At 45.7% G+C, this 27,889-nt stretch overlaps 9 protein-coding genes across 9 annotated transcripts; 4 read left to right on the top strand and 5 right to left on the bottom strand.

Annotated features, from left to right (window-relative positions):
- Positions 1 to 1,262: 1,262 nt before the first annotated feature.
- Positions 1,263 to 3,563, bottom strand: T069G_05001 (fungal specific transcription factor domain-containing protein; the record flags this gene model as incomplete). Its single annotated transcript, XM_056172211.1, has 4 exons — positions 1,263 to 2,309; positions 2,368 to 2,634; positions 2,697 to 2,858; positions 2,916 to 3,563. 4 exons carry the CDS (start codon positions 3,561 to 3,563, stop codon positions 1,263 to 1,265), a joined length of 2,124 nt encoding a protein of 707 aa, XP_056029069.1.
- A 973-nt stretch (positions 3,564 to 4,536) lies between these two features.
- T069G_05000 (alpha/beta hydrolase fold domain-containing protein) lies at positions 4,537 to 5,666 on the bottom strand (the record flags this gene model as incomplete). Its single annotated transcript, XM_056172210.1, has 3 exons — positions 4,537 to 5,088; positions 5,208 to 5,494; positions 5,549 to 5,666. 3 exons carry the CDS (start codon positions 5,664 to 5,666, stop codon positions 4,537 to 4,539), a joined length of 957 nt encoding a protein of 318 aa, XP_056029068.1.
- A 610-nt stretch (positions 5,667 to 6,276) lies between these two features.
- On the top strand, positions 6,277 to 7,808 carry T069G_04999 (FAD binding domain-containing protein; the record flags this gene model as incomplete). The annotated part of the gene is made up of 3 exons (XM_056172209.1): positions 6,277 to 6,414; positions 6,474 to 7,620; positions 7,687 to 7,808. 3 exons carry the CDS (start codon positions 6,277 to 6,279, stop codon positions 7,806 to 7,808), a joined length of 1,407 nt encoding a protein of 468 aa, XP_056029067.1.
- A 638-nt stretch (positions 7,809 to 8,446) lies between these two features.
- Positions 8,447 to 9,745, top strand: T069G_04998 (f-box-like domain-containing protein; the record flags this gene model as incomplete). Its single annotated transcript, XM_056172208.1, has 1 exon — positions 8,447 to 9,745. The coding sequence occupies one exon, from the start codon at positions 8,447 to 8,449 to the stop codon at positions 9,743 to 9,745; it is 1,299 nt and encodes a 432-aa protein (XP_056029066.1).
- A 533-nt stretch (positions 9,746 to 10,278) lies between these two features.
- On the bottom strand, positions 10,279 to 11,073 carry T069G_04997 (peptidase a4 family domain-containing protein; the record flags this gene model as incomplete). The annotated part of the gene is made up of 1 exon (XM_056172207.1): positions 10,279 to 11,073. The coding sequence occupies one exon, from the start codon at positions 11,071 to 11,073 to the stop codon at positions 10,279 to 10,281; it is 795 nt and encodes a 264-aa protein (XP_056029065.1).
- A 3,810-nt stretch (positions 11,074 to 14,883) lies between these two features.
- Positions 14,884 to 15,576, top strand: T069G_04996 (uncharacterized protein; the record flags this gene model as incomplete). The annotated part of the gene is made up of 1 exon (XM_056172206.1): positions 14,884 to 15,576. One exon carries the CDS (start codon positions 14,884 to 14,886, stop codon positions 15,574 to 15,576), a length of 693 nt encoding a protein of 230 aa, XP_056029064.1.
- A 178-nt stretch (positions 15,577 to 15,754) lies between these two features.
- Positions 15,755 to 16,560, bottom strand: T069G_04995 (HD domain-containing protein; the record flags this gene model as incomplete). The annotated part of the gene is made up of 2 exons (XM_056172205.1): positions 15,755 to 16,272; positions 16,341 to 16,560. 2 exons carry the CDS (start codon positions 16,558 to 16,560, stop codon positions 15,755 to 15,757), a joined length of 738 nt encoding a protein of 245 aa, XP_056029063.1.
- A 697-nt stretch (positions 16,561 to 17,257) lies between these two features.
- T069G_04994 (GPR1/FUN34/yaaH family domain-containing protein) lies at positions 17,258 to 17,989 on the bottom strand (the record flags this gene model as incomplete). Its single annotated transcript, XM_056172204.1, has 4 exons — positions 17,258 to 17,522; positions 17,574 to 17,619; positions 17,677 to 17,787; positions 17,851 to 17,989. 4 exons carry the CDS (start codon positions 17,987 to 17,989, stop codon positions 17,258 to 17,260), a joined length of 561 nt encoding a protein of 186 aa, XP_056029062.1.
- Positions 17,990 to 21,269: 3,280 nt separating this feature from the next.
- On the top strand, positions 21,270 to 25,182 carry T069G_04993 (WD domain, g-beta repeat domain-containing protein; the record flags this gene model as incomplete). Its single annotated transcript, XM_056172203.1, has 3 exons — positions 21,270 to 22,889; positions 23,053 to 24,621; positions 24,700 to 25,182. The coding sequence occupies 3 exons, from the start codon at positions 21,270 to 21,272 to the stop codon at positions 25,180 to 25,182; spliced, it is 3,672 nt and encodes a 1,223-aa protein (XP_056029061.1).
- Between the last annotated feature and the right edge of the window lie 2,707 nt (positions 25,183 to 27,889).

Raw genomic sequence — 27,889 nt, 5'->3', positions numbered from 1 at the left:
TTCAGTGTCAACCATCCTTGGCTGTGACTTTGCTGGCACCGTAACTTGTGTTGGCGATGCGGTGACAAAGATCGAGATCGGCGAACGTGTCATCGGCTTTGTAGCAGGAGGTTAGGTCAAACCATCGTTTTAAGTCTGAAGCTCAGTATACAACTCAACTGGGGCGATATATTCGGAAGCTTCTGCTAATCAATTGGGTTGTTGAAAAGGCAATCCTCTGAGGCCAACAGACGGTGCATTTGCCCAGTATGTTGCTGCTCCAGCCCATATGATTCTTCGCCTACCCAATAATATGTCGTTCGAAGACGGCGCATCAGTGCCATCTCCTCTATTTGTTGGTGGACTCGCTCTATATAAATGTCTGCCAATACCATATCCACCACTTCTAGGTGATAAAGCCATCAAAGAGCCTCTAGCAAACGATGAGAGTAAACTCAAGGAGGTGTTAATCTATGGGGGCGGCACGGCTACCGGGTCAATGCAAATTCAATTGGCGAAGCTGTAAGTACCGACTAAATTAACGATCTTGGTTGAGATTTACTTAACGCACTAATGGATTTCTGACACACAAATAAAAACAAGGTCGGGGCTAACTGTATACACCGTCTGTTCTCAAGAGAGCTTCGAGTTGGTGAAAAGATGTGGTGCTGATTATGTTTTCTATCATGTAAGTTCTTATACCAACTCCTATGCATACCTGTAACTTTGGTCTATTATTATCCAGTACTTTCTTAGTCCCTGGAAACTACAACTAAATGTGCAAACATACAGGACGATCCGACTACTTTGACGCTTTTGCGTAGCGCAACGCAAGGCAAAATAGAAGCGTCAGTCGATTGTATCGCGACAAAGTACTCTGCTGCTATATGCGCCACCAACATGGAAATTTCTGGAGGCAAGTACATAAGCTTTACTGCGCAGAACTGGATCAACGATCCACGTATAACGGTTGTCAGGATTTTCGGCTTCACAATGATGAATAGAGAATTCCTCTTCGAATCAAAAGGCATTCGAGCAGATATTAACCACGATGATGTAAACTTCGCAGTTAATTTTTCTCCGCTTGCAGAGCAGCTCATAACAACTAGCGCAATTAAACACGGGGCTGTAGAAGTACGGCCTGGGGGTTTGAATGCAATATGTTCTGGACTAGACGACTTGAAATCGGGCAGTGTACATAGGAAAAGGATAGTTTACTCCATTGAACAAGGTACGTCTGGACAAAGTAGTTAATAAATGCGCAAAAGCTGGTATACTAGCTTCTATATATTAGTGACCTCTACAGCTCGTATGAGGCGTCTGAGAGTGGAAGCAAACGCCCGTGAGATATCCCAAAAGCGCATGTTTTGTAATATGCGGACAGTCTCTTGAAGCACCTGCACTCGACTCTCTGTCGCGCTCAAATTTGGCACGCCATACATTCCGAGTTCAATGTTCTGGCCACCCTCTCGAACCCACTGAAGAATTTCTGAAGTCCAACCTGCCACATCATCAGGTGACGGTTTGTCCAATAGAAGAATAATATGGTCCGTTTTCTTTTCAGAACCAATATTCTCACTATTACCTCCGCGGATGCCATCTCCAAGAGGAGAGGTCAACAGTGTAGCGGAACACCACAATACAGAGCCGGCGTAGAAAACGTAAAAAGACTCGTACGGGGTATTGAACGGAAAGTCCCGACAAATCGCTATGATTTGCGAGCTATGATATATGACCTTGCGTACTCGTGCTGGATCTTCTTCTCCCCACTTGGCCATGCGTTCGCGAGCCGCCTTGTTAAGGCCCGCGCTGCGAAGTAGAGCTGGTAGCCAGTCCATCAAGTCGCTCGCGGCATATAAATACGACGTGTGGATAATGAGGGCTCTTTGAACAACATGAACAAAGGCGCGATCTCCTGCTGTTGTTGAGTATTTTACTGCATGGGGTGAAACCAGGAAATCTCCCATCTTGTCCGTAAGTGTCATTTTATGCTGAGCAATTGGCAAATAATCGGGCACCACCTCCATGAGGGGCGACACTTGTAGCTCTTTAAGTGACCAAACAAAGCGAGCCAACATCACTACAATGATATGGATATGTTGTGTATCGGTCAACCGAACACTGTCCATCAGACTTGGATCGAAACAGCTACGAGCTGCAATCCGAAAGCCAATCGATTCTGGATCTGTCTTCCACGGGCGTAGTGCTATCCAAGAGTAGGCTGATGGGGCTTCCCAGTAGTCTGCATCTTCAGGGAGGGAGAGCGTCAGATCGCCCGTGCTGAAAGCCGGGCGTTGATTGTGAAGAACGCTTACCAAGGCATCAAACTCCTGTGGAAAGATGTTAGAACAGGTTTCTAGGGGTTGAGACTTCGGAAATTAAACATACGTATATAGCCCATCCCAGTCTCTTACGTCGCTCAGTAGCAACCCAGGACATCCACCGAACCTCTGCATCTTCGCTATGAGTAAAGGAGGTCTGCCGTGGTGCGTCATGAAATAAGCCAATTTGTTTCGCCGTTTGGACTAACGACCATCTCAGGCTCTCGCTATAGTTGAACAAGACCTTATCGCCACTACAATATCCGTAGATGCCCTGGAGCAGCTGGGCCGCCATAAAAGACTCGGAGCGTGCGACTCGTGGTTCGCGTTCACCCTGATGACTTCATTAGCGCAAGCACTATATTACGTGAACCAGGCTTTATTATGGTAACAGACCGTCGAAAGTAATAGGCGGCGATTTAATTTGGCAATAACATTAGCGAAGGATGCTGCCCCGGTAAGATTGGTGAATCGTGCCCCTATACTGGCGATTGCAAGAATAAGCGTATCTGGGGCAGTTGTTGGATCAAAAGTGGGTTTATGAATGAAGCTCAGAACCTTCAAACTGCTTCAATATTACATTCATCAAAGTTTGAGACAAAGGTCCCTACTTACCGGTCGGAAATTTGTGAAGAAGAGATCAATGCAGTGGTCTAGTTTTTCTCTGCTTGGGAAATCAGAAAACGAAACAGTAGCCCAGAGCGGCTCTTCAAGGCAAGCCTTGGCGGATCGTCGGATACGATCTCGATCTTCCTCAGCAAGATGCCGGATCTGAGAGTACGATCCCGTTTTGGATAGATCAGTGCGTTGGCCACCCAGACTTGGAATATCCAGAGATCTCTCGAAAGGCTCATGTGGGTCGAGGAGCCACGCTTCCTGCTGAGCATTAGGCTCTTTGTACTTAGAGGCTGGTTCTTGGGCGGTATTTTGATAACTTGGGTATGTTGACCAGAACAGTGGCGAAGTTGCGTGGTCAAGTAGCATGCGGTCAGGAGAGAAATTAAGAGCGTTGAAGTCCATCCTGTCCCCAGCATCTCGAAGAATCCAATCAAAGTGCGTATCTTCGTAATTGGGAATAAAGCTATCCGCCAGGAGAACATTGTGCGTCCCTCCACTAGGATACGATCCAAGATTCTCCGTAGGAAAAGATGTGAGAGGCGTTAGATCCTGTGTGTCCGATTCAACGGAACCGGATTGTGGTTCCTGGTCAGTATCTTCAGTTGATCCTCCATCGATTGGTTGTTTCTTTCCATGGTCAATCATAAGTGGTGTTACGGAATGTGGAGTCGACTTGTGAATAGACTGAGAATCACCACTCCGATGCTTCTCAGCATCGGCAGTATACACGCAGGAGACTTCTCGTTCAGCGCATGCGAGACACTGTGGACGATGACCAGAGCATCTGATTTTTGACCTAAAAGGGTATGTTTAACTTCTTTTCTTCAAATAGTTCTTCACTAACTCTACCTTTGACAGCGATCGCATGACTTTCTTCGTGCCTTGGGCCCTCTCTCATGCATCCTCATGTGCCGGCCTAGACTATCTCTATTATGGATTTATGTATCAGCGTTAATATCTCTTTATGTCTTCAAGTGCATAAAAGAAATCATGCATACTTGCGCCGGAATTCTCTACCACAGATTTGACACAAATTCATAGTGTTTCGTACTAGGAATACAGCAAGGGAGATAGGCTAGTGGCGCTGATAAACTTGCAGGATAAAGTGTGATATCTATTTCAGTAAGGGTTTGGCTCTTCACTGATACTGAGTAAGAAGAGCAACTGTCATCCCAATGGGTGAGTATGCAATTATGATAGAGGCTTGTCAGATTCAAAATACGGTAGGCGGGAATGGCGGAGCTAAGCACGATTGATGCAGTATTTCTTCCTAATTCCAAACTTGTTTTCACGCCGAATCTTGCTCGGCAGCGAGGTCCAGATCCAGGCCGAATCCCCGCAATCTATAAGCAAGTCGGAGCAACTCGATTCACGCCGCCGCTATTTGCTATTTGCTGTCTCCCCCAGTCCACAAGAACGGCAGAGGGAATCTACGGACCGCTTTGGGATAGGCATACTACAATAGCCCCTCTCTTTGCTCAGTGTAAGAGATCAATTCGCTAGAGTCGCTAAATTCGTCTAGCTACCAATCTTGGTTAAACCCAATGGAAGAAGTCTATAAAGTTACGCATGCTTGCATCTTATTTAGTCGAGAGTTAAGCAGACGCGTCCCGGTTATTTACAAAGACACTTCCGTCGCAATAAATCGGAACGCATCACGTACAAGCTCAAATAACGGATCGTCCTTTGCCAGCTTTGTGTCGAAGTTATGGCCCTGGCCCTCTGCAATCACGAGCTTTGACTTTACATTTTTGGCTAGCAATTCCTTGTGAGCCATTGTAGAAAATTTGGCATCACACATCTTGTCCTCTGATCCGTGCACCAAGCATGTTGGTGGGAAAGCACTTGAGAATAACTTTGCAGGATCAACACGTGCATAGTCGCCGTCTTGCACAATAGACGAAAGCCATGTACCGTCTTTAAAATGAGAGAGAAGCCATGCGTTTCTTGGCTTGGAAATGTCTGGCTCTGGAGGCGAATCACCTTGAGCCTTCTTGAACAGCGAAGGTGCTGATACGACAGTCCCTTCTTCATAAATCTTGTCTAGAAATTCCTGTGGAAAGTTAGGAAGTTTGGAAAATGCAGGCATGGGTAACTTCCAGAAAGCGTCCTCAAAATAGATTCCTGAGTAGAATGCCAATACTGCTTTGGGGGGATTATTCGCCGCACCCTAGACCCAGAATATTATTAGCATTTTTCTTTAGGTACCATTCATTGAGTGCGAAAGCAAAATCTTTTCGAAGCAAACACAGAAAGAGAGTTAATCTTGAAATTTTTACAAAAACTCACCAGATGCAATGCCATAGTTCCTCCCGCAGACAATCCTATAACAGCAACTCTGCCACCATCGGCAATAATACTGACGTTAGATAGCAGCCTGGGAAGTTCATTTTGCACCCAATCATAACAGCTGTGTGCATCACTGATTGGACCTTCATATAGAGATACGGATGGACAGTGACGGTAGTTGGGCACCACCACAATAAAGCCAAACTCTAACACAAGAGTCTCGATCCCATTTTTGGACACGAGTTCTTTTGATCCAACAACGAAGCCACCGCCATAGAACATGATTGCTGCATCGAATTTAGTGTTCAGTACTTCTTCATTGATAAAGACGACAGGCATACCGATAGGCTGCGCGCCACCGACCGGTGCTGTCGCAGAAGATGCATAGTAAACATCTGCCGTCAGTTGAGACCCTCCTTCGAGGCTTCGATACGTGTATTCTTTCGATTCCATGGCCATGTGGAATACTCTAAGAAAATAGACTCTAACAAAGGTAAAGCCAGGCTGCTTTCAATCTAGATCATTGATGGAATCACAGGATGAGAAAGCTGTCAGCATCGAATGACCTAGAGTGCTTATTTCTAAAATGAATAAAAAATGTATTTCAGAATCTGTGAGAATTTGGCATAAACATGCGTGCAATCTCTCTTTTGCAAATGCTGAGAATTCTACAATTCGCGCGATGGCACAGCCACCTCGATTCCGGATGACAAGCAAATATCGGCTATGTAGTAATAAAGAATATGATGGAAGAAGGAAGTATAATAACCTCAATGATCAGACGTCACATCAAGTGTGGTGCGTCGGAGATCGTGTGGAGGGTCCTCGCAATTGCTACCACAGCAACTCCGAGACGAGATCCGGCAGATGCGCGGAAGTCGCAGACCACGGAGACGACGTCAATCGATGATTATCTGCCGGCTTGATAACCGTCTCTACCTAAGGACATCTCTAGGTCAAATTGACTAGGCACATATATATTGTGAAATAGTAGGGTTACTCGAATCCTGGTCTTAAAATTCTTCACTGTGATATCAGCATTACAACAATTTTAGAACAAGAGCTAATCATGGATCCAAGCAGTACTCAGACTCTGCCAATTAATAAGCTCAGAGCTGCCCTCAAAGGTTCATTCGCTCTGACGCCTGACTCAGAAGGCTACGAAGCAAGCTTACACAGATGGTCTGAAGCTGCTGAAAAGAGAGCGGTAAGTCATCAGTTGATCTGTATAACAAACATAACGCTAACATTGAATCCTTGGCTAAGGCAGTTGTAGTGCAAGCAAGATCTGCTGAAGATGTATCTACAGCGTTACTATTCGCACAGGAACATGGCCTAGAGGTTGCAGTTCTTGGTGGAGGACATTCAACCTCTGGATCGTCTTCGACTGAGGGCGGTCTTCTTATTGACCTCACTAAAATGCGCCAAGTAACGATCAATCCCTCTGCAAAGACGATCAGAGCTCAAGGAGGAACCATATGGGAAGACGTCGATTTGGCTGCGGCCCAGTACGGTCTTGCTACCGTTGGCGGAACCGTCAATCACACTGGAGTCGGCGGCCTCACGTTAGGCGGAGGCTATGGCTGGCTGAGCGGCAAATACGGCCTAACAATTGATAACTTGATTGAAGCTGAAATTGTTCTCGCCGATGGTCGAATCATGACAACGTCTGAAAAGGAAACCCCCGATCTCTTTTGGACCATTCGTGGAGCCGGCCAAAGCTTTGGTGTTGCAACCAGCTTCACTTTCCGTGGCTACGAGCAAAATAATCCCGTATGGGGAGGTCTGTTAGCCTTCGACACCTCTGTTTTGGATAAAGTGATTGATTTCGCCAACAAGCTCGTTGAAACGACAGAAGGCCAGAGTGCGATGGTGGTGGGAATTGGTGCGCCTGCTCCGACTCACGAAGTTCGTATCCTAACAATCCTCTTCTACGACGGCAATGAAGAGGAAGCAAGAGCATACTATGATGCTTTATTCAAGCTCGGCCCTGTTGTAGACAGGACGTCGGAAATGACATATAAGCAAGTCAACAGCATGCTTAATGGGGTATCGACACATGGCGACCGTAAGACGCAAAAGGGCTCTGCATTTACTGTTCCGCTGCCTACCGCTCTGGCACAAACTCTGGTCCAAGACTATGCCAAATTTATCAACGAAGTGCCAGATGCTAAAAAGACCATCATCTTGATGGAGTATTTTAGCCAAAGAATGGTGAACAAAGTGGCTCAGACAGCCATGTCCTTTGCCAATCGTGGGTCCCATTATAACATTCTCTTTAGCACACGATGGACAGGAGCACAAAATGACGCGATTTGTCGAGAATGGACTCGCAATATGGGCCGTAAAGTCACTAATGAGCTTATCAAGACTAAAACAAATGAAGGCGTTGGAGAATACGGGAATTATGACGGTAGGTGAACGAGCACGCTTCTTGAGATATTGTTTTGTATGACTGACTCAAATTTCCGTCGGATAGGTGTTTCTTCTTCATCGGCTCAAGATCTCTTTGGCGTCAATTACGAAAGAGTTTTGGAGTTAAAGAAGATGTACGATCCCAAAAACATTTTTGCCAAGGGAGCAGGTAAATTTAGCTTTTGAAATAGCGCTTTCATGAATGGAGACGTGCCGCGTTCGTGTTGCATTTAGCATTTGAGCCATCGCAAACGACCATTTGTATATTTATTGGGAACAACACCTCTCTACTATGAATATGGTAAAAAATTGGAATGACAATAAAAACGCAAACATCTGTTCGTAGCTTTCAAAGGAAAAGCAGTACAATTACTTCTGAGAAAGGACAGAATTGGAGGGAATTGTTTAAATACAGTCTTTGAAACACCGCTACTGTGGGCTGAATTCCTGCCAAGAGGCTACTCAAGGTTCAGCGTCTTTCAGCTTTGCCATGCTTGGCTCTTGAAATGGAGTTAACGCAGGGGTAACAACGCCTGTGTGACCCTCTTATACAGGCAGCACTGCTGGCGCTCATTTTCCCCTCCCAATTTGCACCACTGGGGGGAACTTTTTGCATCCGTTGCCGTGAATTCTTTGTCTTAAAACACTAACCCTTTAGGCCTATTCCGAAGTCCAAACAGGCACACCAGGCAGCAACGGGTTATTAGCACGAGAATAGCACCAAATCATCATAATCACATGACTACGCGCTGGGCTATTTAGTTCCATGAACAAGATGTTAGTTTAGCTTCGCGTTTGTGAGTTGAGGTCCATGTTGATTCAAGATGTCGCGCCTTTCAGCTCTTCCACAGGAATTAACCCTTCAGATATTCCGACTCCTCGAACTCGGTGACAAAGTTCGTCTCAGTGCAACTTGTAGACAATACCGAGCTCAATTGGCGCCAGAGATCTTTAAAACAATTCGCCTTACCAACAATGAGAGGATTGCACAGTCCGTACTGGGCGCCATCGAGACTTATGGCGAGTACACAACTCGTATGGAGTTTACAGCTCACTGCGGTCCCAATGACGAGTTAACGACACCTGCTCTCACGCCAGCCGCAGCCAAGGTCATCCAAGGTCATCTCACTCCCAATCTACGCACCTTCAGTCTCAAGTCTGACTTTGACTTTGACAACGGCGAAGAGTGGGATTCGGAGCATCCAGACGCCGTGATGGGAATGTCAATATATATATTCGAAGGTGTGGAAACCGAAGAACACATCCGAGAGAGGGAAGAGACATGGCAGTGGCGAGCCCTCATAAACGAGACCTGGCGGGCCCTGGCAGCCAATATCCACGTGAGGGAGCTTATCGTAGATGAGCTAATTCCCAAGAGAACATCGGCTTTCCTAACAGAAGAGTTTCGTCAATTTCTCTCTCGTTTAGAGACTGCATCCTTTAAGATATTCGGCACGGATAACGGCGCAGGGTGGAAGACCAATACAGTGTGGGGTTATGTTGACTTCCTTGAGAAAATGGATACTACCTTTTTCCACCACATGACGGGACTCAAACACCTTGCTATCCATGCGGCAGATCCCCTCGGCCATCAACCGGTTCGCACCATCCAGCTTTCGCTTATGCCCGACGATCTTCCACTATTGGAGTCGTTGAAGCTGACGAGGTGCTTCGTTGGCCCGGAGCTGGTCTCGTTTATAGGCGGTCATCTAAATGTTCTCAAGTCTCTCGATGTCAAGGAATGTGTTGCTGGGGGTGAGCATCCCTACATGGAAGAAGCCTACACTTGGGCCAGTTTTTTTGATGCGGTATACGAGGCAAAGCCCGCGCTTACCGAGTTAATTGCTGGCGATGGCGATAATGTACCACTCACGAGGGACGAGAAATATAGCCCCGATTATCACTTTGAGGACGAACCTGAAGATATCCAGGATATTCGCCGAAAGCTTAAGGCCGACCCAAGGCTGCGATTGTTTGGATATGGGGCGGTGGACGACAAGTATGGCATGTTCTTTTTAGATGAGGACACGAATGAGGAGGAGTTTAAAAAAGGAGACGACCAGAGAGCATTTGATCGACTCATGGGCCTTGTAACCGAGAACGCTGCAAAGTCAAAGCAATGATCTTGGTTTACGAGTCATTCTCTTGATGTAAAAGATACTCTAGTGTACATACTGAGTGGCGATTTGGATAACGAGTCATATAAAACTTCGGGATAGAGTAAGAAGCATCAGCTGCAAAGTTTGTGAGGGGATCGGGCGAGGCATCAGTTATTGGTCCCACCAAGTTCAACTCAATGATGAAGAGGCAGTAATTTCCATTTTGAGTATTTTTCGATTTGCTTTTCTGACTTAACATAGTCGGTTACTGAAGACATTAAGCCAGCGCCTAGACCACAATATAGAGTGTCACATGATTTACACTGTAATAACAGAGTCAAGTCACCAATTATCATATATAATATTAATCAGGGGCAAATAAGACTTTATTTTTACTCTTCAACTATAGTGACTCGTCCTTGCATTTCTTCACCTGGTCCTCAACACGAGTTTGCTTCTGAAAAGGCATATGGAACCAATGCTCTTCAAAATCCACCTCTTGCCCAGCGTGTCATGTTTCTCCGCCAAGGTTTGGTAGAGTCAAATGGCTCCAAATTTTATTCGTAGTTGACAGTCACCGAGCTGCCAGAGACAGTTGTTCCAGTTATGATGTTTCCTCTTGAATCCTCAAGGTCAATAATAACCGCAGACCCGCTGCCTGGCGAAACAGTGGCTCCGTTGATGAGGGCGCTTGCTCCGGTGAAGGTAACAGATCCAAAGTCAGCAAATGGAACCAATGAGCTGCCGGAGGTGAAGTCCTCGACAATCCATTCAGCGCTTGTACCGGGCAAGGGTGAGCTTTCCCTGGAAAAGGTATGGGATACGGTTCGTCCACCGCTCGACAACGTCGTGACTCCACTGTTAGTGCCAGTCTTGGTGGCAGTAACAGTAACAACATCTCCAGCACTGACAGAAATTCCCGAGTATTCGACCAGCGAAGCGGGGAGATACTCATACCAGGCTTCGTACAAGTATTCACCACCTTCGACGCACCAGAGGACGCCAGTCTGGATAAGATCGGCATCAGAGTAGCCATCAATTCCTACCCATGCAGCACCACAGTATTCATTGCGAGAGCTGCCGCCAGCTGGAACGCTGGGCTGGGGAACAGTGAAGGTGCCGGTTACCTCGGTAATGCCTGAAGTTGTGATAGCAGCGCCTGCCCAGTTGGTAGACTCCACGTCGGCAGTTCCATTGCCAATGTTCGAACCGGCTTGGAATCTATTAGAACGACGAGCAGCGGCCCTAGCGCGAATAGAATCCATAGCTGCCTGCTTGCGAGCAGCAAGAGGAGACGCCAAGGCGGCAGTGGCCACCAAAAAGACGTTTGCGACTAAAGTGACGGACTTCATCCTGAATGGCTGTGAATGAGGTTGATAAACTCAGACTAGTGAAGGTGGTTCAAGGTATGTAGAGAAGGCTATGAGTCGAGGCGTCTGTAGATGATAGACTGTTGTCTAAACTGTTCCTATCAGTGCTTGGATCTGAATTAAACGGGTTTCACCAGGGACTTTATATACTTGCAATCTCTAGGTCTTCGGTATACATTGCACCGACTCATCCATAGATAACCCTCACTTTTGCGAATAATGACTCAAAGACGCAATCGTGGGGGATTGTCAAAATAGGAATGTATGATTTGCCTTTAAGCGGGAGGCCATTTATCTAAACTTCAAGATATCATTCTCACGGCTACATGTCATTAGCTGCTGGTCCGAATCAGGAGTAGACTGCTCCTTTTTTAATAAAAAAGAAAAGGAAAGAAGAAACTAACATTATCATGAGACTCGCGAGTGCGCCGTTCTACAACCTGCCTATTACAGAGAACACCACCGATAATAGTGTATTGAATGGTGTGGTCAGTACTAGAAGCATCATGAAGAAATAGAGACGCCAAGATTGAAGTTCGGCTAGCCTTGCCGGCGAGGGTTACAGGAACATACGTTTTGCTGCTTGACATGGTCCCCAACTAGGTGGAGAAATTAGTCCTTGATCATGATATATAGAACCATGATCATGGGGTTCAATAACTGGCATGCTTCTGTAAACAATTCCTTTATTTGCTTTATATGGTCTTAGTACAGGTTAGTGTCTGGTATGTATATTACCGACTGCAGGCTCATCTAGGCTACATAAAGCGCCCATATATATCATCTGTTCATCTAATGAGCAACTGGATCAAGACGTGCTCTTTTGTCATTTTAACGCAATCGGTAGTAGCTTCAACCACCATTAGGATCCCTCAGGAATTAACTAGTTCTATCTCAACTCTTCATCAAGTAAAGCCGCGTCACGGCGGGTGAAGTAAAATGCAGCTTCCTATTTTGCTTCTTTGATAAGAAAAATATCAACGCTAATTCCAAATTCTCTTGAGGGGTAGTAGCTACTGTAGTTGTTTCGTCGCGTAGGAGCATTGAATACCCTTGCAACCGCTCTATATAGTGATATTTTATCTCTTCTTTGGTAAAGGCTGAGAACAACTCATCTTCGCATGTTACTTCAACGAGCTAACGCCACTATAAAGCTGAGTAACGCCATTGTAAGGTGGGGTAAATAACTATGAGAAGCGTGGATGATGTTATGTAGTAACAACGGCTCGGAAATAACATGGTGCAATGCTACCCCATAATCAACTTCAGCCCGGTACACACATTTCTTTCAACATGCATGTGATACCAATCGTAATTACCATCTCCCATAGCTAGCAGCAGGCTCCTTCCTGTTACACTCCCAAGCCGATCCATCTGCATATGGATGCTTGCATGGGGGCTTGAGGAACGGAGAAATAACTAGGACAGTAGGATGGGTCAAAGAAGGGTTAAGTCTCCTATCTCCTATTCCCGTTGTTCGAGTGCTTCATGCCGACGCTAGACGAGACTTTGATGTGCATATATAGCTTATATACTGAGTTTTGATGAAAACGAATAGTCGATATAATAGTTGCATCTTTTAACTAATATTAGACTCCATGTCGCCACTTTTCTGCATTGTTGCATCTGCTGTTGATCATATTTCCCTTCCCTGAACAAGTCAGATTTTCATCTATAAAAATAAGTTTATCCTAGCCACCTTTGTCTTCTAACGTTTTCTCCTTCTCTCGGCTGAGAGTGAAACCTTGTTCCCATTGTGTTGCAGATTGTACTTGAGGGCTATCTGAGAACCCTGGTCTCCTCCCTTGTCTAGATCATTCACCCTTGCAGCGAACTGCGGCAAGTGGGAGATCTTGACTGCATCGGGCGACCGCGAGTCGGCATGTTAGTCCGTAATGGACATCTCCAACGGATCAGTCGGCATTCTTCAAGAGCAACATGAATCGGGACCCGGGGTCCCGTTCCCCGCGATGAAGCCATCTAAGCGAAGCAAATGAGCAAATATTCGCATCAGGCAAGCTTTGAGAGGCGCACCAATGGCCTTCTTTTTCTTTTGAGGAAACCTGAAGACGAACTGCCTCGTGCTGCCATTTAGATTTCTAATACGATCTATAGCAAATTATCAACTATACCGGGAGTCTGGGTATGAGTCTTTATTGTGAAGCCTTTGTTGAATACGTCGGTCAAGGTGGCACTCTCCGTGGGCGCCACAGCCTGCTTTAACCAGTGGCTTTTCAGATATCAGTAAAGCTCTGGGGCCCCTCGCTTATGTTTGGAATGCTACCTTGGAGGTAAGGTGTGCTACTGGTGCGAAATTTCTCAAATACACAGAGCAGATTTGAGCGGTAATTCGACCAGCCAATAGGCAGGGTTATCCACCTTCAGATGAGAGCATTTCATCTGCATGAATCGATCGTTTGTTTTGATGGTGTAGTCGTATGAGTGCCGCTTTATTCAGTTCGCTACATGGATCATGTGCCAGTCAACGGCATTAGGAGTGTTCAACCTTGCACATATGAACTTCCTTGTCAATTTGGCCTTCACAAAAAAAAGGGAGAGAGACAGAGAGTATTCGTCAAAGACAAGTTTACCGTTGAAATGGCTTTCTTCTGTGACATGACGAAGTCTGTGTGTCAGTCGCACTTACCGTAGGTGATGCCCATAGCCAAGCTCGCTGAGACTTTACACATTATTTTTAGGATGCTGATGGTTGTTTCTCATATCATAGCATGGTCATTAGTGTTCACACCGCGATCGTCTAGGAAATCTTCGATGTCTTAAGATTGGCTTGGCTGAGGGGAAGATCGCAGATCCCGTTAGCCGTGTTGGCTGCAGTGAAAGGTGGTGCGTCCGCACTTTAGAAACTGGATCAGTCACTTTCGCTCGCATCAGATCTTTCTCTTGATTATGCGCTATTTCTTAAGTGGGATTATGATAGTGAATAGGAGGGAGAATGAGTTGTTTATTAAAGTAAGAAACAGGCTGGTGAGGGCTCGCAACCATCAAACGTATTAAGATCTCAATTGCTGCTCTTGTTTATTGGCATGAAGCATGGCCTGGTCAAGTGAGCGGCCAGCTTTCTGCCTGGCTTGCCTAGATAGCCTGCTGGATGCACTAGCAGGGAATGCTACCTTAGCAGGTGATTTGGCCGTAGATAAATAGGCAGTATTGTATTTTGCAGGATGTCTAAGCCTGTGCAGGTTCAAGTACAAGGTAGCTACATATTTCACGAAAAAGAGTAAGAAGTGTTCTTATGAAACTCACTGAACGAAGCGCTGAAGTCAGTAAATCACAAGGGATAGGATTCTTGGCATTGTATAGATTTGCATCGGCAATGGTCCATTGTCCTTGAGTGCATGCATATCCAGAACTCTGCACCTAGTTAGGCAACGCGGGTCATTCTCGAGTAGCTGAAATGCGCCTTCAATGCATGCGGCTATTAAATCAGCTGCTTACACATTTCAGCTGCCTACTTTCAACCAAACATCAAATCCCTCCAATTCACAGTTCATTACGTTTGGTCAACTTAAGGTCGGTATGGTTTATTCCAGTCAATAGTGCGACCACGGGCTGTTGATCCCACACTTGGCAGACACAAGTTGGCGCCACAGAAGCAGTATTAATTTGAGCATATATAGCTATATATAGGCTTCATAAAGACGAGAGGTTTTCTTCCTCAAACCGCTACAAACCAATTCAAAAACCAACTACTAAACTATAGCTTCTTTTTGCCGATGTTAATCCTCCTTTACCGCTCACATGTGTTTGTGCTAATTTGATATAGTAAACGCAATGACTACCGTCGCTTCTACCGCCACCGACGTCCCAGCCTGGAAGTTGCGGCTTCGTGGTGCCCAGGCTCAGGCTAAGGCTAAGACTCAAGAATCTCAAGGCAGCATTAACATTACGGCGTACTTGGCCAACCTTGAGTCCTTTGGCATTGACCATCAAAGTCTTCACAGTGCCGACGATAGCATTGAGCAACTGAAACAGCATGCGGTGAAGCTAAAGGAACATTTGACATTACTCCGTGCAAACCCAACCTCTGATGACAAATTTGAACCCATCACCAGGGCCCTCATTGATGATCATCGAAACCTAAGTGGCGATGTCAAGGCCGTCACGGATAAGCTTCAGGACGACAAAGTGGACAAGCAAATGGCCATGGAGAAGATGAGAGAAGCTCGCCAGCGAGCAAAGAAGCAGTCTATCGATAGTATCGATAGGTCATATGATAACGCTGTTGAAATTACTGACCATCAACCAGAGGACCAACAAGAGATGGTAGCTGATGCGTGGGTACTCATCTATGACCAGTTTCTAAAATTCACGGATAAAATTTTCAATCTTTTCTTGGACATGCATAACGCTATTTCGCAGTGGCTTGAAGATGTCTGGAAAAAGGTCAAAGAGGCGTGGAACACGATGAAGGGGGCCTTCGTGGAGATATATCAATGGTTCAATGACTTATTTGGTTACGCGTAGTAGAGGTTGCTATTTACAATATCGCCTGGTAGAAGCAATGAAAGAACAGAGCAAAAGGTATAAGATAACTCTTAGGTAAATCTGTTTATTCTCTATTCAGTAGAGAATTCCAGTGAGATAACAGTCAAGGTCTATTTACATGTGCATGTGATATTTACTGAACTTATCACGTAATCTTTCAATAGTCCCATTCCTTCATGAGTGGATTAGCTTCAATTTCATTGTCAAAGTTGGGGAGGTTTCCTGAATGACACCACGGTTTAATGGTCATCTCCTTGCGAATAGTTCCAGAGAAAAACGAAGACCACTTCAACCGGGGATGCGCTTCGTTGATCTCGGCGACCGTCGTATGATGCAACAACTTCTCAAAGTTCTTGACATAGGGGTGAACGCTCGTGTTATCGTACGTTGTGGCAAGCTGAATTAGCTGGCCGAGATACGCAATCTCTCCATGGATGCCCATATCCTCATGTCTAATAATGGCTTCTGAAACAGCTTCTGCCTGGTCCTTGGAGGCTCCAATATCCTTGAGAACCTGCAGAGCCTTGATGCCACCATAGATGTCAAAAGACATTCTAGTAGCAGTCAAGAATTCCTCCGCAGTCCCAATATCGTGGAGTAGACAAGTAAGAGCCCAAGTGGCAGGATTAAACCCAGCAGCTTGCTTTGGGAAATATTGCTTGGTGATGGCCATTCCTTCAAAAGACGTATTAGCACGGAACCAATATACCTAAACAGGTACTTCATTGGCATAGATTACACACCAAAATAATACACTCTCATAGAATGATTGAAAGTCTGAGGGTGAAGAGTGGCTTTGGCGTAATCAATAGTCTTCGCCACTACTTCGTCGCTGGATGGAAATCCGAGCTCACTGATGGAAAGGGGCAATGGTTCAATGGTCGATAGCTTATCACCAAAGAGAGTCCCGGCGTGTCTGGGAACGCTAGTCCAGCCATTGGAAGCAACCTCGTCTTGACACATCTTTGTGATCTGGTATGAGTTCTGTGAGACTGGAAAGAAACAAGAAATTGTTCAACTGTGATAAAGAGGAGGGAATGTCTAAAACGGCAGAGGCGAGCAGTTTGCTACTTTATAGTTTGTCTTTATCATCCCTACGCCATACGCCATTCCTAGATATACCAAGACCAGATTTACAGCTCCTTATCAGACAATTTATAATTTGCTCATAATCTCTTCGTGAAAAGACTCATGCCGTGCGGGTGTAAGGAGAATGCAGCTCGTTCTGGAGAACTTCATGTACGACCGCTATCGCTCCACTTCCTATTCCGGTAGTTATTTTACGTGGGGCAAGTCAGATACGACCTTGAGTGGCGGAAGATAATAAACTACGTCATGGGACCGACGGTAGCTGACTCGCTCGATAAAGCCAAGCCGTCTTACATCTGCTGCTGGAAGTTTTACTTCGTGCCAGGAAAACTCCGATATAAAGCGCAGTGCACCAGTAATGCTATTTAGCCAAGGGTAGCGCCACAATCACATTTGAGGTCCTTCTGCTGCAGGCATGTGTAACTTTTTGAGCGAAACAAACAAATGCAGCTAAATGAAACCGAGGTTGCCGTTGTGCATTCATGTCCAGTAAGATCTGGCTTTTCTGTTGTTATTACTATTATTACTCTTATTTTGACTGTGTATTTCTAGATATAATGCGCTTATCGAATCAATTACTCTGGTCGCTCGATTTCCTTCTCCCAGCAAGGCGACTCGTGTTGTACACCGGAACGCGAAAGGGTAAAACATCTTGACAAAGCTCATGACCCAACATATAAAAGCCAGCCAGAGATGCAATAAATCCGAATGCGCCCCCTGCTTTCATAAGGCTGGTACTGGTCGCAACATTACCATCTGCCCTAACAAAGTGCGCTATGCAGTTGAAGATATATGAGAGCTCCAATCCACCATATATAATAATATTAGGACCACCGCTGTATCAAATTTAGCGGTGTTCTAGAGTTGTTTATTAGACAGGTTCTTACGTTGGCAAAGATGCAATAAAAAAGAAGAGATTGAGTATGCACCAAACTATGTGGACATTAGATTCCTAGTCAGTGCGCTCCTTGAGACAGGAATATGACTTACCAAGCTGGTAAATCCCAAATGCATTGTAATACTCGGTTGTGTCGCCTTTATATGACTCGAGAATGCCCATCGAAGGTAATATCAGCACTCCGTAACCGCCGTAGTATAGCCCTATCCGAAGATGTCAGGCGTTAGTCTCAGTAAACCACGACAACTCCAAGGGGATGTGTTCACCAAAAGCTGCCAAAACTGTGTATTCGAACGTGTTGCCCCTGACCATTTCCCACTGCGCCGAGATCAAGAGCCCAAGTCCAGCGAGAAAACAGAGGTTTGCTACAAAGACGGATTGGTTTGACACTCCGCGGAAGCCCATGGCAGACAGTGACAACGCCATTAATGTGGCTGCAAAACTGCCAAAACCCAATGCACTCTATCGTATATATTAGCGGCCTACCATAACCTTGTGTTGAAAGAATGTTATAATTTGAGAGTCGGTGGTTCATACTGGATTGGCAAGGCCCCTCTGTCTGACGACGGGCAACCCAGTCGGCTTAATGTCGCTCTCTTGAATTGAATTCATTACAAAATTTACAAAAGTTGTTGCTCAGGAATACGTTTCAAACAGTGGCAATGTAAGTTCTCTTAATTCTTGACAAACTGATGATTTAATATAAGTGGGAAGCGAATCTATTACGTTTCGCGGTCGCACTGATTGGAGCCGCGGAAGGTCATCCAAATAGCCCTATTTTTATTAAAGTAAATGCCGAGTTATGGCCTATATGCGGCTACATACACACCAGCCCCGCTGTCAAGGGCATCAAACCGAGCAATGGAATAGAGGCGCCGCCCGCCGTTGTGGTCTGATCAATTGTCACAGAATCGGATACAGAGCCATCCGTACCACAGATGGCAAGCTGGGCTCGCTGGGACTAACTTAACATGGGCGGCTAAGCCCGTCTCCATTCCCCAACTTTTCCTTTGTAGGGCATAGCTTACCCGGAATGTTGGCGGGACTTAATGTGATCTATCCGAGTTCTGGGCTGCCCTTCACAAGTCGAGCGCGGTGGTTGTGCCAGAGAAAGCAAAAGGTTTTCCTTTATTCTTCAGGGCTCAGTTCAGTCTGGATCGCAGAAGCCAAAGTTGGTAACACTTTTCGCATTACCATTCTACCTTGCGTGGTGCTGAGAGCAACATTTCTCATGCCCCCGACTTCGGCCACACCGGATCCTCCGTGTTTTCCCTCATCCCCATCATTCCGTTCGTCAGGGGTGTTCCATAAAATACAATTACGTACGGGCCATGGACACTTCGTGCTACACATGCCGCCGTCGCCGCATAGAATGCCGCATGGATCAGCCGCCGTGCAGGAAATGCACCCAAGCTGGACTAGAATGTACCCAGACCAGACCCTTACGATGGGCGAAAGGTGCTACATATCGGACCAAGAAAACTGAAAAGACGGCCGCAAATAAACCCGTTATATCCAAGAAAACAACTCTCTTCGGACCGAGGTTGGCTGCAAGAGATGTATCACACGTACAAACCGCCACACATCCCGGGTCTGTACTTGTTACCAATGGCGAATACAGAGGTGAGATATCCCAAGCTACAATTAAACGTCCCTTTTCTATGAGCAATGTGTCTCTCTCACTACACTATCCTTATTTCTGACAGACGTTATGCGCACATAACAGACTACTACTTTCGGCCAACTCCCATCACACAGTTAGATGACCCTCTTTTATCCAACCTTGACGAGACTACTCGGTATTACTTAGACTATTGTACGTATAAAGTTTCTTAAAACTGCAGGTTGGTTCAACTTGGCGGATGTTTAACCCATGGTTCAGATAGCAGATGCGTTTGCAAGCTGTTTATCATGTATGACAGCACCGTGAATCCGTTAAGAAACGTAATAGGAGCTGCTTTCGACAGTCCACTCCTACTGTCTTCTATTATTGCACTCTCATCACGTCACAGGGCAAACTCAAAGCTCTCATATTCCCAGGGTGGGCTGGTAACCTCATCCACAATTCTAACAGACACCGACCACACTGCTCTCCGCTTCAAACACAAGACGTTGCGGGGCCTTTCGGATGCTGTAAATGATCCTAAGCTGCGCGCACTAGACGCAACGATTACGAGTGCCTTTCTGTTACTGTTTCTCGATCTCTTAGAATCGGGGAGTGGCACCTGGAATATACATCTGGAAGGGGTCAAGAAATTAATCACCCAGATTGAAACCCACACCAGGCCAAAAGGAACAGTACAAGAAGATTTTGGTACATATCTTATAAGTATACGGGAGTTCGTCTCTAGACAGGTTTACGTGTATGTTTGTTTAGCATAGCCACTGTTGTCACGTTTACTACTGCTAACCACTTCCCATCAGGATCGAAAATCTTGGCCCAACATACGCAAATCCTGAGTTATTGTCAAATACGCCTACCCCTTTACGAGTAACGAAACAACCGCTACAGCAAAAGCTGGAACATTCGTACTTGGGATGCCCCGAGTACATCTTAGACGCTCTCGGGGCATTTTCGTCCTGTCGAGATTTTCTCTTGTCCTCACAGCTGAGAAGCGAGGCTGACATTGAAACACGTATTCATAGAGTAAATGACGTGCTTAGATCTATGGAGAGCTTTAACTGTGATTCCTGGGCGGCAACACTACCACGACTGCCTTCAACTTCAGTGCAGATCCAAGAGCTTTCCAAATTAGCAGAGTCTTATAAACTTGGGGCTCAGATATATGGCAGACGCATTCTTGACGCTCTCATTAGGGAGGAGACCTCTCAGGACCGTCTCGTGCGTCGGCTTATTAGCGTCATTCATGAGTTAGAGAGTGACGCCAACTTGTTCAAATGCATACTCTGGCCAATGGTTATTGCAGGATTGGAATCCCGCGAACAGGTGCACAAGGAGTTTATATCAGGTTGCTTGGAGAAATTTTGGCTTGAAACAAGATGCTTGAATGTGGTGAATACCGGCACTATACTACGTAAGTTGTGGCAGTGGGAAGATCGGGACGACTCGACCCAGAAACATTGGATATTCAGGATTGGTCAATTAGGGGGAGATTGGCTTCTTGTGTAAAGAGTCAAGTGCTCTTTATAAATTAATTCGATCCAAGGGGTAGTATCAATATGTTGCTTACCACTAAAAAGGTTTAACCCTTTGTCATATCTATATTTGTCTAATAACTGCTACTATATCTATATTCCTCTAGTAACTACTACTATATATATATTTCTTTTTTAACTGCTACTATAGTTATATCGGAAAATCCAGGTGCTGGCAGAATAGGCGTTCCCCTACAAAAGCACCACTCGAGTTGATTAGGCGCTTATATTGCTGAATGTATGTATCTATTAATTTTGCCGTCTCGCTTTTTTGACCTCCGCTTGCCTCTGCCCTGTTGCGCTTCAAGCAAATGATAGACACTCATGAAGCAATTTTATTGGCCAAGATGCTCGTTGATTGGTTGGAATGACATACTCCGCACTCTCAGCGGCATCCCGCAAACCAATTGGATGCCTGATTTTATCACTCGACGGAAGTGCATCTCATCTCTCACTTCCACCCAATGCATACTGTCAGAACATAATTCATTAAAGAGGACCGCAACCTCTTCATAGATGTTTATTTGAAATGAACATCGAGGGAAACAGCTTTGGCGACAACGCCACCATCCACCAAGGGGATGTGTATCACTATTCTTCCGAAGGCGCAAGCGACCGCTGCTTGGCAGATTTGCGATCAACAGACCCCCGCGACGACAAGGTCCGGATTGAGCAAACAAAGGGTGGCCTTTTGAGAGAGCTATATAACTGGATCTTCGAAAATGACAAGTTCAAGCTGTGGTATGACGATGACGATACACAAGGCCAGCTACTGTGGATCACCGGTGATCCAGGGAAGGGAAAGACTATGCTAGCATGCGGTATCATCGACGAGTTGGCAGATCAAACGAGAATTAAAAATCCAGAGTCAAAGATGATGCTATCCTACTTCTTCTGCCAGGGTACCGACTCGCGTATCAACTCTGCTGTAGCCGTGCTGCGCGGCCTTCTATACCTTATTATTCACCAGCAGCCGTCACTCATCTCACATGTTAGGACCAAATACGATATTGCAGGCAGGAGCCTCTTTGAAGACGTGAACGCTTGGACAGCATTATCACAGATACTCATAAATATTTTACAAGATACAGGCATAGATGGCACCATATTAGTTATCGATGCGTTAGACGAATGCGAGGCAGATCAGGCAAAGCTCCTGGATTTTATTCTGCAGCACTCATCACTATCCCGAGTTAAATGGATCATTACTAGTCGTAATGGACCTCTTATTGAGCAGAAACTAAGCACTTATAACTCACGGGCGTTACTTAGCCTAGAATTGAAGGACAACGAGGCCAGCATATCAGATGCCGTTGATACTTACATCAAGTATAGCATCTCGCAACTAGAATTAATCCGGGATGACAAGGTGCTTCAAGATGACCTTGAGAAGGCGATGCGACAAAAAGTTAGCGGGACATTCTTATGGGTATCGCTTGTTATGAAAGAACTTGAACAAGTAGAAAGCTGGGACGCTCTGCAGGTTATCGATGAAATCCCGTCGGACTTGAAAGAAGTTTACGCTCGCATGTTGAAGCAAATCCTTCAGCTAAAGAGAGGAAACGACAGGCATTGCATACAATTGCTTTCAACTGCGTGCGCAACATATCGCCCACTCAGCCTCTCAGAGCTAGGGTTTCTCTCGGACTTACCGCGTGGGATATCTGAGAAGCCAGGGGCCGTCCGGAGAGTTGTAACCATGTGCGGCTCATTTCTTACAATACGAGACGAGAATGTTTACCTTGTTCACCAATCTGCTAAAGACTACCTGTCTACTGAAGCTTTGCAGACTATTTTCCCCAATGGAGTGGAGAAGATTCATCATTTTCTATTTTCCAGGTCGCTCCAGGGCATGTCTCAGGTCCTAAGGCGCGACGTATGGGATTTGAAGGCCCCCGGAGTTCTCATTGATGAAATTATGGCTCCAGAGCCCGACCCTTTAGCCACGACACGCTACTCTTGTGTCTACTGGGCCGACCACTTATGTGATGGCATCTCCGAAAATTGGGCTCAAACCAATGACCTTGAAGACGATGGAATCATACATCAATTCTTGAACAAGCATTATCTGTATTGGCTAGAAGCCCTGAGCTTGCAGCGCAGTATATCTTACGGTGTAGTAGCACTCAATAAGCTCGAAACACTACTGGTAAGTGCACACACTGTCACATTTAACACTTGTGTGCTGGGGACTTACAATTGGTTGGCAAAAGTTGGAAAAGAACCGACTTATGCAATCATCAGAGATGATAAGAGACGCTCGTCGATTCATTCTTACGTATAGGAAAATGATTGAGATTGCACCGTTACAGCTTTACGCATCCGCACTCCTATTTAGTCCTACCGAAAGCCTAATAAGGCGGCTATTCAGTAAGGAAGAGCCAACTTGGCTTGCATCGAAACCAATAATGGATGCAAAATGGGGCCCTTGCATCCAAACACTAGAGGGTCATGAGGATACGATAATAAGCGTTGTCTGCTCAGCGGATGGCCAGAGACTTGCCACAGCTTCGCGGGATAGAACGGTCAAAATCTGGGATTACCATACCGGGGGGTGTCTTTTGACTCTAAAAGGCCACCACAAAACAGTTGGGTCGGTTGCCTTTTCGGCAGACTGCCAAAAGGTCGTCTCGTCTTCAAGTGACGGCACAGTCAAGATATGGGATTCGAGGGCTGGCAACTGTCTCCAGACACTCAGATGCCAGAGCTACAAATGGTCTTGGGCTACGCTGTCACAAGATGGCAAGCTAGCTGCTACAATCTCGGAGACAGACCATCTCATTATCTGGAACTTAGCAGGTGCTTCCTCGCATCTTCTCGATGTACCTATTCATGGCCTATTGATTGATGCTGTATTTTCAGTAGACAGTCGGCAGTTTGCCCTCGTTTACTCAAATGAGGTTCATATATGGGATATAGCGACAAATACTTGTTTTAGGACTCTTCAAGGCCGCTTTATTGTTGCAGACAATACGGCTGCTTTCTCACCAAACGGCCAACAATTTGCTTCATACGTCTACGAAAAAGAAATTAAAATATGGAGTATTGAGACGGGAGAATGCATCAAAATATTGCCAAGGAGTGGAGCTGCGATGGCGGTAGTCTTCTCGCCAGACGGCCTACGAATTGCGTCTGCCTTGGGTGATAAAACCATCAAGATTTGGGACACAATCACCGGGAATTGTCTACAGACAATACACGGTCTGAATCATACGCTTTTGTCGGTGGCATTCTCTACAAATGGGCGGGAACTGGCATCAGCTTCGAGCGAGGGGGTAGCCAGAATCTGGAATTTAGATACAGGCCATACCTCTCTGATACCCGACATCCCAAATCGCGGAATCGACCAAGTTATCTTCTCTAAAGATAACAGCTTGATCGAATCAATATCCTATGGTGAGGTTAATATTTGGAACACATTAGATGGCACTTGTTCCCAAACCCTCCCCACTGAAGGAACGATGTTCTCGGAAGATGGACAACGGCTCGCTTTCGTCGGAGAGGATCACACAATCTATATTACGAATGCAGATCTGACACGGTACATTGAGATACCAAAAAGATACGTCGAACAGCTAAGGGCCATTGGTTTCACTTCAGATGGTCACTATTTAGTTACCATGGGAGATGAAATGGTCAAGATCTGGGAGCCAACGACAGGAGATTGTGTCCAGACCATTCACGATACTTGGCCTGTGGTACTTATGGCATGCTCGCCAGATAGTCAGAGAATAGCAATTGGGGTCGCTACAATGCCCTCGACGCATAGCTCTCAACTAGTGAAGATATGGGACCTAACAACGAAGAAGCGCCTTCAAACTTTGAACACGCCCAATTGCAGCCTAATATTCTTCTCTCTAGATGGAAAGCTTCTCGGTACAGTAACAAAGAGTTACAGATACCCTGGCATGATGCAGCAAGTGAAGAGTTGGGATGTGTCTGAGGGCATATGCCTACAGACATTCCAGGAACTAGAGGGGAATATGAAGCTATGCGCCTTCTCACCAAATAACCAGCTATTGGTGTCATACTCGAGGGGCATACTGGACAGCACCACGAGATCCAAGAAGACTTTGAATATGATCAAAATCTGGGACGCCGCCTCGGGTACCTGCTTGGTGACACTGGATGTTGGTCCGCCAATTAACAGCCTTTCCTTCGATCCATTAAGCAGTTCCCGCATCCACACTAATATTGGAGTTATGGATTTGAGCTTTGGTAGCTCTGAAACGGATAGCAATATATCATTGCGAGGACTTGTCCACCATGGCTATGGTATAAGCCTTGATGGTATGTGGATTGTAAATGGCAAGGAGAGGCTGCTTTTGTTGCCTCCAGACTACCGAAACAAAGCAACGGCAGTACGGGGGTCGCAGATAGCTATTGGTGTGGTCACACGCGAGTCGAATCGTCTATTTCTGATGAGTTTCATGAATGAATAGAATTATCATGAAGGGGGTAGCTCTGCTCTTTCACAATCGTTAGTACATGTAAGCTACCTGAGCAACAATTTTGCACGGCTACAGTCCCTCCCCTGTGCAACTCCTTCAAATGCCCCTATACGCAAAAAGGAGTGTCGATGACGATGAAACCCTAACTGGCTGCTTTCCTTTTCCTCGTTCTCTTCTTCGCTTTCTTCGTCTATGTTATCCTTATCAGTGCCATAGGTATCGCAAATTTGGTGGAGTCGCTCTCCTAATCTGCGTGCCGTCGCCGTTGATGCTAATGCCAAAGTTTTCCCCCTTCTAGTCCACAAGGTCTTTGTGTCATGTCTCATTCTGATTGGCGAATTATTTGTTTCTTTTATCAAAATGAGACCGCAGTGAATCCCAAGATATAGAAACCTCACGTCCAATAATTCTGGTGTGATTCTTGGGGTGATTTTCTGATGAGAAGGTGGGACAGCGGCAAGGCTATCTAGGTATGTTTTTGCACCAAGAGGAATCTTTGCCCAGGGTAAATAGTTGTCGTATCCGCCGTAATAACTTGCAGAAATTTGCAGGCGCATCGTATCAACCTTTTTAATGATCCCTTCAAGATAAATAGAACCGTCCATTCGGAATTCCTTGATGTCGATAGAATCGTCCATATAGCCGGTTAGAAACTTAACCTTTCCATCCACAGAAGCCCAAGACCACGAAGGCGCTCGTCGTCGCATGTTATCCTGTTTCACGTACTCATACTTTCCATTTTCAATCCGGCCAAGATGACGCCATAGGAGCGACGCTATTATGCTGTTTTTAAATGCACCAAAATAGTACTCATCTGGAGGAGTACTACCAAGCCGCGCAAGTCCTGCTATTGCAGGCAACTTATCAGAGACAAAAGTAAAGCTCTTTAAGCTATACTCTTCAACAATATCATTCCAGCTGTAACGCAGTTGACCTGGCTCTTCCCTTTTAATTGATGATTTTTGGACTGCTATACTGTCCGAGGCGCATTCTCTTCTGCTGCAACTTTGACACTTCCAAGAGAGCTCTTCGCTCCCAAATGAGACGCATCGTAGGGAAAGTAGCGCTTCTTGAAAAGCCCATCCACGCAGATCTAACGGCTCATTTATCGGCAACGTAATATTGGCATTTTGGCCAAGATATACCAGTCTGGGTTGATCCCGGTCGATGGGAATTGTGCAACAAGGACCTGCTGGAGGGGTTCGATGATTAAAAAGCCCTTGGTATGCGTCAGATGCCCCCGTGGCTTTGACCGTGAAAAAAGCCCCTTGGAAGACTTTGTCCATAGTCTTCCCTTCTCGTTCCCAATCTTTGATTGCCTTGAAATCTTGACCCTGTATGATGCAGAGAGAGTCTACCCATAAATAACGAACATCTAGTCGTCTTGCTAATGTGATGGCGTCATAGACGGTTTGCGGCAGGTTTATTAGCGGAATGCTTTGTTTGAACTTTTCCATATTGGAACTTGTTAATGTAAAGAATGGTCTTTTACCCCAGCAGTAACTGAGAGCGATGTACTTTCCGGTCTGACCCTGGGTTGTTGTGACCAATAGAGGCTGCTTAGAACCATCCGGTGGCCCAACGTCCACTACTCTCCTAGGTAAAGGAGAGTTTTCGTTAACGGCACACCTCCCATGATGATTCGTTAGGCAGTCTGATAGCCAATTGGAGACCAGATCAAAGCAGCGACTCGATCCGGAATATGACTCTGCTCTCCTCCACTTGATGGTGCATGCAGAGCTCGAGGATAAATCTACACACATTAAACTCAACACATATCTACCAAAGATGGTCATACTACATACCAGGATCAAGATCAGCATATACGGTGATATAGCCACGGACCAGCCAAGGCTTTTCGTCTGGTGGGCCAAGATACCAACGTCCATCTCCCTCAGGACACCACATGAAATCGGAGCGCCTTTTTTCTTCTGTCACAACCACGTATATCATTTCCAATAATTGATGATCTGGTGGATATCTGTACAAGGTGACACTGCAGGAACTCATAGACTGAAGCTTATGCATGTCTGATCTTAGTGACGACAGTATAAGAGTACATAAATCGCATGAAGTAGCGCCATTGGCGTTCATATTACCTAAAAGACTCGCAATGTCTGAATAGAGCATGTAGCCTTCGGCAGTAATATCGCCCAGACAAAGATTCCGACAATTAACACATCGTCCGAGGGAAACGTCAGACAGCTTAGCCGCATCTGTATTATCATTTTCGTTTCTTTTAACAGTAGAAGACATAAGATATCCCGGATAAGTAAAGAAGAGGGGTATTATAGAATGCTTTCGTCCGAGGGAAGGAAGTAGACACTCGTGCAGGTCAAGCTATACATTACAATTGTATTGAGGTGCTCAATATTTTGAGGCTGTGTCGAACGATTGCTGCCTAAATGCCCCGTCTCACCGTTTATGTACAGTAAACCTTGGTGTAAGCCTTGGTTCTAGCGAACCGCCTAAGATGGACGATAATCGTGCTGTAACAATGAGGGGCCTGACGCAGATTCCTCCATCCCATACAAATTTACTGTTAATGCACCAGTTTGTATGTACGGCAATACCGATACCGCCGGTAGCTATAATACAGTAGTATACATCTTGAAAAAAAAAACATGCACGCATACACCTTCTGAAATAACCACCTCCTGGCTTTGCTACAAGCATTGCTTTGCCCTAGATGCTAGCT

Source organism: Trichoderma breve, chromosome 3 (assembly GCF_028502605.1).
Source record: "Trichoderma breve strain T069 chromosome 3, whole genome shotgun sequence".
Taxonomy (NCBI): domain Eukaryota; kingdom Fungi; phylum Ascomycota; class Sordariomycetes; order Hypocreales; family Hypocreaceae; genus Trichoderma; species Trichoderma breve.
Note: the sequence above shows the minus strand (reverse complement) of the source record. Positions and strands in the feature narration are given on the sequence as shown.